The sequence below is a fragment of the Hippoglossus hippoglossus genome, chromosome 6, assembly GCF_009819705.1.
Source record: "Hippoglossus hippoglossus isolate fHipHip1 chromosome 6, fHipHip1.pri, whole genome shotgun sequence".
NCBI lineage: Eukaryota > Metazoa > Chordata > Actinopteri > Pleuronectiformes > Pleuronectidae > Hippoglossus > Hippoglossus hippoglossus.
Window position 1 is genome coordinate 5,241,744 of NC_047156.1, and position 12,012 is coordinate 5,253,755.

The 12,012-nt window shown below is 43.4% G+C and overlaps 1 protein-coding gene across 1 annotated transcript in view; it reads left to right on the forward strand.

The window, feature by feature from the left end:
* The window catches only part of cdh13 (cadherin 13, H-cadherin (heart)), a 285,157-nt gene that overhangs the window by 107,210 nt on the left and 165,935 nt on the right, over window positions 1–12,012 (forward strand). Inside the window, exon 3 of the mRNA XM_034588673.1 lies at window positions 1,299–1,510. Within this exon, the coding sequence (XP_034444564.1) occupies window positions 1,299–1,510 (212 nt within the window). The remainder of the gene's footprint in view (window positions 1–1,298; window positions 1,511–12,012) is intronic.

The window sequence follows — 12,012 nt, forward strand, 5'->3', positions numbered from 1 at the left end:
ACATTAAACTCACCTTAAAATATTGCACTTGAGGATAAGTCAGTGTGATAAGAGTTACCTTAACTGACAGAAAGCACCTTTGGTTTTCATTTTGCTTCAAATTTGGTCCATGCTCCATCCACTAACATGTAGGAGGCCGGATTTACGACCTATACCGCAGCCGGCCACATGGACCAAACTAAAGTCAAAATACACACATAACACATGTGACATATAGGTATTTCTTTGTTCTAATAAGTTTGGTTTAAAACGTCACTATTCAAAGCTGAGACTGACTGGTAATTGGTCGAGGGTTTGACCTTGACACCATGATCACTACTGCTCAGACTTCATTTTATAAAGCAGGAGAAGGTGATGACATGTTTTCCATCTTTATATAAACACTGTGTTCCATAACATGTGTCCACTTTAGGAATTACAGCCGAGTGGAAGATCCTGTGCGTCATGTCTTCGATTTCAGGGAGAAATCATGAAGAAATAATGACGACTTGCATAAGCAGCCACATGTCTGAGGCAGGAACCCGGTGGCTTGAGATGCTTGTGCACTTTCAGACCCACTCTGAGGGTTGTACAGTACCATGTGATTCCTGTTGCACCTGCTTTGGTAATCAACAACACATGCACACATCCTCCGCGATCCATAACAGCAGGGAGCGCCGTGGGAGGCCGAGGTAAAGAGGAGGTGAAGGATGAGGCAGGGGAGGATTGCCTAGGCTGAGGATGGGGGGGGGGGGTGGAGGACATGGGGATCATGTCTCGACACCGAGGGGAGTGTGTGAGGGAGATAAAGGAGAGGATGAACACGATCAGAGGGGATAAAGCCTGGCAGAGTCCTTGGTGGTGTGTCCCTCAGTCCGACGAGACGAGCTCGCATGTGCAAACGTCAAATGCACATTACTCAGCGGTGACACTTCTCTGCTCCTGTAGCCCCTGCAACTGGCTGCAGCTGCATTTGTCTGTAGCAGAAGTCCCAGTCTCACATTAACGTGCAGCATGCTATTCAGTAAGTCATAAATATTGCAGCAGGTTTATGTGAATAAAGATCACTGACTGTTATTGTAGTCTCGCAGACAGAGCTCTTCAGATCCTCGTACTCTTTCTTCGGGGTATGTTTGTCTTCAGGGCGTCTGTTTATACCTCCAAAGTACTTGTTTTAATGGATTGTTTGGCAATTCTTCGTATTCCACTCCCTCAGGATGCTTGTTTCATACCACAGATTTTTCCTGACATTTCTGTTGATGATTTGTTCAGAGTGACGGCATTAAATAACACTCACCCCATCTCTGTGTTTCTTCCAGTCGAGTTCGACGACTGCGCGGCGAACGAGGACGTGACATTCGAGGTGTCGGACCCCGGCTTCCAGGTGGACGGTGATTTGAATCTGGTTCCGCATCAAGACGTCCCGTACAGCGGGCCGGTCCTCTTCATCCACGGGGTCAGTGCACACGCAGACGACGTGGCACAGGTGGAAATCTCTGGGCTGCCGGTCAAGTCACTGCACACGCTCAGGGTGAGTAGAAAGTTTACTAAGTTTTTTAAGTCTAAGATTGAAAAGGTTGCACATCATTGAAGACTGAAAAGGTGAATGTAATGTATAATAACGAGACATAATATATCAGTGATTATATGACAATGTCCCGTGGTTCAATAAGAGGAATTGTCTATCTTCTTTAGTTTGATATTTTGGGGAATAAACCTTTCTCTTCATGATTAAGAGGACAAGGTTGAAAATGTTTCCATTTCTCTACTGCAAATATGAAGCTTTAACCACTCGCTGGTTAGCTTAGCTTAGCATAAAGACTGGGAACAAGGGGAAATAGTTAGCCTGGCTCCAACTAAAGAAAACTAACCTAACACCTCCCAAGCTCCCGGATTATATTCTTATATATTCTGGATTTCGTTTCAGAAACAAAAACCTAAACATGTTGCATTTATGTTAAAATATCCCTTTAAGCGATGAGTCAGAATGGAAAGTTTGCATAAAAAAGGGATGTAAACACGGAGGTGAATGACACGGTGTCATTCCACAAAACATTCATACATTAGTGATCCAAACTGCGAATTAAAAAACATTAAAAACCAAATTCATCAACTGTTCAGCGGCATCTGTTTCAATCATATCCATGCACGTGTTGATGAATTCTAATCACTCATAAATGTGAGGCACAGTCGCTGGGACCTTAATTATCATCACCAGACAGTCGGGAGAGACACATATCTGTAGTCTTAGAAACCAAATGGAGATTTAAATACACGTAGACATATCGTTTTAAAGAATTAAAAAATATCTTAGATAATCCAGATATTGAGGGGAAAAAATCAGTGTCGTTTAAATGAAGCTCAGGCTCCACAGCCTCAGTGAAAGATGAGTGATGGTTGGAGAACACAGAGAAGGTGATTGATGCCACACCCACCAAAAGGACCGTTTTACAAGTAGAAAGAAATGGGTGTGATTTACTGAAGAAGAACTTGTGAAAGCTGTCTGAGGAGCTGCCAAACCTGTGAGCATATTGCCGCCATCGTCAGAGATGTGTCTCTCGTACTGCCGCAGATGGCAGCAGCAACCGAGGCCCGGCACTAAATCTGTCCGTGGGCTGACGGACGTACCGTCTGATGAACGACGGCATAGATTACTGATCCGGTTTATTGACACTAAAAATCTTTAGCTCCTCTAAGTGTGCTTAACGCTTTGGGATGTCCAGTGACTGAGCGACTTGTGGAGTCTCCGCGGGTCCACTGTTGGTTTCACATGTGCTTTAAACACGTGCTGAAGAAGTCTCACACAAAAAGTGTTAAATATGAGAATGAACTTGAACCACTTGAACATTGTTTGATACCCACATGTGCATATGTTTCCCTTTTACTTGTGTTACGTTTACAAGGTGACATAGAGGGGAAGGGGAGCACAAACAGCTGTAAAGTGTTTGCACCAGGCTTTGGTCTATGAAGTATTTCTCTGACCAGGTCCATTCATATGAAAGTCTGGCAGGTAAAGCCTCTCCTCGGCTCAGAGCTTTGTTTCTCTGCCCCTGTTTCCCTTTTGTTTGTGCAAGCTACAGAAATTTGTTCCTGTAGCCAGCAAATTGACGGCCTCACAAAACGCTGGGCACCTGAATAAACCCCATTGTCCCTCATCCACATCCTCCATCCACCTCCGTTTAGTCCAAACACACTAAGTTGATTAGGAAAAGTTTCCAGGGACTGCAGGTTCAGTCGGAGCTTCCCTCTCCCTCTCGCAGATCATTTGTCTTCCTGCCGCAGTGCTCGGTGTCCCGCTGCTGCCGCTCCTCCAGCCCCGGGCCTAATGAATGTCTCCACATCCCTTTTGGCCTGATGTGGCTCTAATTTGTTTGTGCCTCTCACCATCATTTATTTGGTTAGCTAGTCCATGGGTGTTACCTTGGCAATTCATTGAAGATACAAGTGAATTAGTCTTTGGCAAGTTATGAGTAAAGTGAAGTTCCTGTATTGGCTAATGTGTGTGTGTGTGTGTGTGTGTGTGTGTGTGTGTGTGTGTGTGTGTGTGTGTGTGTGTGTGTGTGTGTGTGTGTGTGTGTGTGTGTGTGTGTGTGTGTGTGTGTGTGTGTGTGTGTGTGTGTGTGTGTTTACTTCCCCTGAGACTCTTGTGTGTATAGGGTTACACGTGACATTTCATTTTTAGACTATCAAGCACTGTAATAAAGTCACTTCCTAAGGGGAAATTGTAGTTAATTAAAACTTGGATGGGATTTTGTTGTACCTTAGGTCGTCATTTGTGTGAGTTCTAATAATAACAACACTGCATCGACTGAAGTGATTGACGTCGCTGCAATGAAGTGAAAGAGAAGAAACAGGAGAGGCTGGAGAATCAGTAAAACAGTGTAAAGACGAGATTACATTGAAGGCCCTTCCGCACTTTTCCTTGTTTGTTTCTATGCATTTTATTTGAAAAAGTCAGCAAATACAACAGTTGAATGAGAAAAACAAAAGCCAATAAACCAAGTATGTGAAGACACAACCCACGAATACGTGATGACGACAATACGTACGCATGTCGTACAAAAGTCTCTTTTCCGCTCCCTAAATTAATATACATTATATCATGTAAACAATGGAACAAAGACAGAAATGGTTGTATTTAGCCAAAAATGTCTATTGAGTTGTGGGACAGTAGCAAAACATTGGTCGGTAGAACAGACAAATCATCATCACCACAAGTTTTCACTATTCAGTCTTTTACTTTTAAGTTTTTCCTTAAACATCTGCTCCAAGTTTGATGTTGAGCTTGATAAGATAAGATAAGATAAGATAAGATAAGATAAGATAAGATAAGATAAGATAATCCTTTATTAGTCCCACGATGGGGAAATTTGCATATATCTCAAACTATTTTATATTTCCATCCTCTGAACAAGTGCCTTTAAAGTGCCCTATATTCTCAAATAGAGTAAGTGGCGCTTGCAGAGCACACACAGTCAGGAAGTGCATGACTTGGTAAAAGGGGTAAAGAGAGAAACAAAGACAAACCAAGTCGGAGGAGATCCTGGCAGAGAGGAAGACATCCTGAGGCTAATAGAAGCGTATGAGGGAGGCAGAGTCCTCTGGTGAGGCCGGGTGTTTAAAAGCTCTCATTATTTCACCATCAATTAATCTACAGAAGCGTCTCAAGCTCTGGGACTCATATAATCAGAAAATCTATTGTTCCTTTCTCTGTCCATATCCTGTAGTAGCCTCGCACTCCCCCCCCCCGCCCCGCCTCGTCTCTCCAGTGGCCCATCAAACACGTGTTCAGAGCAGCAGCGGCAGCTTCTAAAGAATCTGTAACTAACTCATGGCATATTTAAAAGCTTGTTTCAATAAGCCCGGGGTTTCACTTGCGGAATGACTCCGCTGACAACGCTGACTGCTCTGGGATGCTGGGTTTTAAATCTCCGATCTGAGATAGTACTCATGGTTAGTCAAGCTGCTTTAATGCTTTTTCACCCCTCCTGTTTTTCAATTATTCTACCACGGAGCAGGTTTCTTTTTGAAACGGTATTTTTTTTTTTTTGTGTGTGTGTGTGTGTGTGATGAAATCTCTTTGTTACGCTGCCGTCAGTTAGATTCTGTATTTGCCCAAACCTCCCTCTTGTTTCCTCTCCGAGCGCCGAGCAGGAAACGTTCCGTGGTGAATTTATTGGCATAACAAATGGTATCGTGGCAGAAAATATTGGCTGGTGACAATTGATAAGTGCTGTGAGCAAAGGTGCAGCGAATCAGTTTTTAATTCCTCTGTGTAGTTTTGCTGCAACACAGGCCCAGAGGGAGAGAAGTGGCTGATGAATGACTCCTGTTATGAGCAAAACTCTGAATTCCAACAGTATTTTATTCCCCCCTTTTTTTTTTTTTTCAACCGATCAATACGTGAATTAATGGAAGAATGCATTTCAATTTAACAAATGCACGCTCCGAGATACAGACTTTTATTCCCCGTGTTATTCCTGTGCTGTTTTTGGTTGTGTTATGCAGAACAACAGCTATGCAGAACATTTCTTGCCTTCAGGGGCATAAACAGGAACCATTCAAATGTAACAACTGATAAGAGGCAAAATAATCTGAGTCCAAAAGCCTATTTATTTTTGCTTTTGTTATGATTCATCCATTTTGCGCACGCTGAATGAAATGTAATATTGCATCCTGAGCAAAATCCTCATCCTGCAACGGCAAATAGATTTTTTTTTTTTTTTTTTTTTTTTTTTACCCGAACCAAGCTCCCACTGTTCAGTTGGGCTTTCTGGGGATGACTAAGATGTGACATCTTGCAACGGCAGCACAACAGCTCACATTATACAGCGCAACACAAATAATCTTCCTCTCTCTGTCTCCAGCCCACTCACACTATCTCTCCTCAGCTTGTTCTGTAGCTGTCATTTATTAATTCTGTTTACTGCCTTTTGTCTATTGTCTCCCTTTTTACATTAGTTCCCCCCCCACCCTCACGCTCCGTCCTTTGCTGCATTGGTTTAATATATCTGCAAACTTACACATTTCTCCCTGGCTTTTTCATGTGTGGGAGTGAGGAACCGAAAAAGCTTAACGTCATGTTGCTTTTACAAGAGCAGCAAAACAAACCTTCACCTTCAAATTATTGATATGCTTATTCAAAAATAAGCTTTTGTGATTGTTAAACTGCTTCGACTCACAGCAGGTCGAATTCTACATGAAGGGTGTAAAGAGGTTTTTTTGCAACGAAGATGACAGCGAAGACGTTTTCGACATTTGTATTAAAATTACAAGCGCCTGAGCTGCATGTTGATGAGACCTTCTGCCTAATGATGTTTTGATTATTATTATCAAACCATCCTGTCAGAGGCAGAGGCACAGAGTCGGTAAAACAAGGAAATTCAATGAATAATGTGTAGATGTGCTTAACAAAATAGTGAGAGTCCGGGAAGCTTGTAGATAGAACAGCTATGGATCAAGATAAGGGACAAGGGGGGGACTCCAGTGTCCAGAGTGGTTTCCAGTGGGAGACCAGGAGGAGTGTGGCTGAGGAGCTGGCTGAGCGTGGAGACTACGGAGAGTGGCAGATGATCCTCGGCCGACAGGGAACAGAGATCAGAGCACAGACGGTCTGGGCTGCAAAAAAAAACATACTTAAAGTCAGCCAACGTGTGAATACCATAAAGGATGATGACGTCCTGGCAGAGAAGTGGGGATCAAACTGGTCCTTGTATGTGTGCGGGAGTGGGATGATTGGATGACGAGTGCACGAGACAGTTGGTGGGAGGAGAGGAATCGAAGGCCACGCCCAATTCAGGGGCTGCGTCCTTCAGAGGACGTGTTCTACCACGAAGGCCGAACTGAAACGAGAAGGTCTGGTCTAGGGAGGATTTCCATGATCTGTGTCACCGCCCTTTGTGCTATTGCCGAGCAACAGACAGTTGGACATGACAAGGAAGTTTTTTTAACATGTGTGCAGTTAGTTTGTTTGACTTGAATCCTGATATTGACATTTAAAAGTGTAAGCACATGCCTCGTCATTTGCCGGCGCCATTATCTCTTTGAAAAGACTGGTTGTCGCTGAAGTGCAATTGGATAAGTTGGCCTGAGAAGAATCCAACTGTTTGCTCGGGGGGGCTCTTTGAAGTGGGATAGTCTGGTCACGGGCACTGTGACGCATTTGGTCTTAAAATGCAGCCCCTGAATTGAGACACAGCTACTGTCGGGGGTGAAATACAAATCAGGGACAAACACGGACAAACAAACTCATGAACCAGGAAGTGTCCACGAGGAAAGACCAAGTTTCCCAACAGGAATAAAGTCCTGCAGGTCCTCTGTCATCAGGATAGAAACAAATCATTGTTATTTGCAAACAACCAAATTGCCTTTAAATTGGCTTCATTTACTTGATGGGTTGAGTAACAAATTAAACAAACTAACAAGTAAGTTTTCAGAAGTGATTTAAAAGCAGTTTCAGAGGAAGGAAGACTCACAATGTTAAAATAATTTCCATCTACAAACAGAGTCTTGTTTCGTGTACACGGGCTCAATGTGAGTCTGAAAGGTCAAAAGTAAAGTGGTAAAAAAGTAAAGTGAAGATTTTAGAATAACTCCTAAAATTAGTTGACAGCCAAAGTACATGAGCTAAAATTAGATTTAAGAAAAAGACGACGCTCAGGTCTTTCAGATTCAGTTAAAAGCTTCTCTCCTGGCGTCTGTACCAGCAGCAGATGAGAGAGGAGTGTGACTGTGATGGAAGTCAAGAGAAACATGGATCATCACATGCGTGACTTTTTCAGGTCAGCAGAGGATAACAGACTTTTTTTTTGAAGACGTGGCTTTCAAGAAGAAGAAACTACAAAAAAAAAAATACTTTCTTCATAATCAAAACAGTTAATTTATTATTTCTGAGAGGTGAAAATGATATTTTCTGTCGTGCTGGCGGGTTCATAAACTCACAGTTTGGTGGTTAGGACTATTTAACCAGTTTACACAACCTGGCATGTTAGACACACATGTTTGTCACGTTTTTTATTTTACTAATAGTTTTCCTCTTTGTTGTAGAGCATGTGAGGATGAGATTTATTTATTTAACGATGTCATTAAATATATTAATTTGTTATCACATATAATAGAAAGTAAACTACAGGACTAAACATGTGTTTCCATCTAATGACTTTGTAGCAGTGTGGATTATTGGGCACAACATTAATTAATTTGAAAAATTATTAATTTATAATAAGCTGCGTGGATCTCAGAAAAAAGTGTTTCTGATTTGTTGATCACACTTTGTGCTGTTATGACAACTCCCACAGTGGTGGACATATTTTTAGTATTAAGATCTGCTCTTGAGAAGAACTTTAATTACTTTCAATCTACGTCGTATATTGAGTTTGTTTTTCAGTTGTTTGGACTGTGTTTATTAATTCCTCTTCTAATTTGAAAATGCTTGCCTTGCAAACCACTCGACTTCCTGTCTTCTTCCTGTTTCCTGTGATTGTTGGCTCCGCCCTTTTGAGTTTCACCTGTGATCTGTCAGTCCAAACCTCCTGTAGTGTTTTTAGTCTCTGTGCTCCTCCCCCTCTGGTTTGACTGGTTGGTTTCCTGATGGTTCTGGGTTGGATGTGTAGTTCACTGGTTCTGTCCCTGACGTTTGAACCTGTTTTCTGCCTGAATTGAATTTCTTTTGTTTGGATCACCTGCTTTTCTGATTTCCCTGATTGATCGAGTCCCTCCCACGAAACTGTAAGCGCTCTTGTTTTCAAACTCACCATTATTTCCCACCAACCTGTAGTCGGCAATTTGGTTCTCGTTACATTCACCGTGTTTAGTTTGGCATATGTTTTGTTCAGATTGTTTGGTTCACTGAGCGGAAACAAATTCTGTCTAATACAATAAAGGCCTGTAACAAATCCTCCCTGTTGATTTAACTGTATTATAACGTCTGGGGATGTAGTTTGTGTTGTTGAACTTTGTTGGTCAGTGGTATTAATTAGGATTGGCATTACAATAGAAGCATGTGTCCGTGTCAACATCTTTCTACAACAGTTTCAACACAAAGTGAACGTTGAATCCCACCCTCGTTATTTACTGCAGCCGTTTTATTCCTAGGTGTGCCTAACAAAGTGAGTTCACAAACTGCTGACGCTGACACAAGTGAGTGTTTGGAGAGCTGAGTGATCGCCCGACCTGGCCGCACATCCAAGAATTTATACCGCATTGAATAGCTGGCCTTGATATTATCCATTTATCACCAGGGTCCCCAACACTTTGTCAGCAGTGAGTAACGACACTTCTCAATATAGCGTTTAGAGTGAAAATGGCAGAATGGACAAGGACGTGACTTTGCTGCCACAGTAGCTCGGCGCTCAGATGACAAAGATAGAGCCTCTGTCTTTCTCGCCCTCAACACACAAACACACACATAGTGTTGTGCAGATCAGATTCCTGTCGGAGGCCACAACTGGAACCCAACACAAACACTGCACGCACACATACATGAGCTACATTTCCTCCCTTTCGCCGCCGCACATCGAAATGACCCGATGATCGTCAGCCACACTGAGACGGAGGCAGATGTATCGAGGCTGGATCACGGTTGATGGTGCGGCGGTAATTTATGAACAGGACACATTAAAGATTCACGGCTTCCTTCTCTCACGGTGTGACCAGGCTGCAAGAACACGATTCATCACACATGCATACTGCAAAGGCAGAAAGTGAGAAGAAGACGAAGAAGAAGAAGAAGAAGAGCTATTGCTGCAAAGTGGCAAGTGGTGAAAAAAAAAAAGCAGAGGGGGAAGAAAGCAGGACTGCAAGTCACTCTCCCAGAATGCCCTGCAGTGAGCCGTCCTCGGTGGCAGGACAAATGTCTCTATCCAGCCGAACAACAGTGTGTCTCTCTGTCCTGATGCACCCCCGGAACATAATGGCTTTTAAAGCGCCATCGCTCCCTCTCCATATCTACTGTATCTCAGCCTGCTGAAGATGTGGACTCGACAGTGTGATCTATCTTCGCTCTAACCCCGGCCACCCGTCCCTGCGCTCAGCCACTAAAAATACCTCATGGTGCCTGTTTGCCTTACAGCTCCTCTTCCCTTCCTTTACAAACACAACTCACAGCTGAGACCTGTGCATGATGGGATTCATGTGCTCATCCCTGGGCTTGGGACTCAGGCCGGATTTTTACAGGCAGTGCTTAAAAGTCCATCAGCTCGCCCGTTGAACTGGTCACATACATGTACACACCACTGACTGTGCTCTTTCGACACAAGATTGCTCATATAATCTCAAACAGTTTTGTGCAGTGTTCTGTTTAACCGCTTCGGGTCCAGTTTTAGATTCCTTGTCTTTGACATTTCAAAGGTCATCCCCCAGTGGGTTTGATAAGAGTGGCCATTTCACAGACCACACAGTGTATCTTTGGTTTGTTCCGGTCGGCTTGTGTTTGTGATGACTGTTTAATTTCTCTGACCGTTGCAGCAGGGAGGGGTGGATGGGGGTGAGGTGGGTTGTGGTGTGAATGTTTGCTGGAAGGCGGCGGCGGCGGCGGCGTTGCCCTCGCTGTCTCGGAGTCGACACTGTGCTGTAAACAAATGGCTCAGTTTTTCCCTCTTACCTGTTCTCTTTCCGTCATCCTGACAGGGGTGAGAGTGGTGCCAGAGTCCCTGTCAGCCAGGAACAGCAGTGTGAACAGTAAACACACAAACAGCCTCCTGCGCACACACACACACCCAGAGAGACACACAATTGCGTCCGTGTACACTGCACATTGTCAATAAAGTGTTGCACAGTAGGCTATAAAAGATGAAGGACAAAAGAGACTATTTGCATTGCAAATGAAACCGCCGAACCCTCGGGTCGGCATTTTCCCTTTTCATATTTTCACCGTGTTGTCACTTTAACCAGAGCTCAACGGCTCGTCCTGTTGCTGCGATGTTTTCTTCGCCATTATTCTGTCACTTTGCTCGACGTTCTGCAGCGGCGACTGCCTCGATGTGGGTAATTAGCTGTAGTAACACGCGGGACATGAGAGGTCAATGCTGCAACGATTCTGAATCTCCAGCTCGTTCATTTTTGAAGTCGACAAAACGTTAATAGTTAGTTTTCATTTTATTATCAGGGAAATATCAGAAATTCCTCTTCAACACATCTGGAGGGGGGGATGATGTTTTCTGTGTTTGATGGAAAGCAGCTTGCAGGTGAAACAGGAGATTGACTTCAGCAGTTGTAACGACTTTGTAGGTTTTCAAGCCCAGTTTGGCTTTAATTTGTTGAGCAGCTGAGTCACTTACAGTTGGTTTAGCTAACGAGACATTCTTTGGTTGTTTGTCAGCAGGATTCAGAAAACAACGATTTGGATTCCCCATGAAACTCGTGGTTTATGGAAAATGGACCAAAAATGAACCTGTTGGGCCTGAGTGTCATTCTAGTGCTAGCTGGTCACTAGTCAAGCATTTATTATGTTTATTTATTTGGTTTAGTTGAGAAGAAGTAATCAGGAGAAAAGCTAATGTGGGTTGTTGTATGATAGATTTTTGCTTAATGCATATATGACTTTTAAAGTTAACATTTTTTTTATAATTTTCTCTTCATAACATAGACAGAGAAATAATGGCTTTCTGAATTCAGGGCTGCGTGCATGTGTGTGTGTGTGTGTGTGTGTGTGTGTGTTTGTCGTCCCTGCTCGGCTCGTGTCCAGATGTGAAGACGGTCGGCAGTCTGTCCTCCGCTGTAGGTCAACGACTCCGTGTTAGCAGCCAGGTTTCCAGCTTTTTGTTTACTGTGTCAATGATGGACATTATTTCTGTCAACATCTAAGCAGAAGGTCCTCAACTGTATCCGGGATCTCAAAGTGTAGAGGAGAAGGTCTCTCACTATGTCACAGGACCGACCACGTCTTTGTTTACAGCAGTAGGAGGGTGCGAGATGAAATTAGTTTGCACTGTTGTGTTCTCAAGAGCAGAAATAACATTTCGGGATTGGCTCCGTTTGCATGAACAATGCAATTTCTTTGCCGAAACCTTGTCATCTCTCGTTTCTTCATCCGCT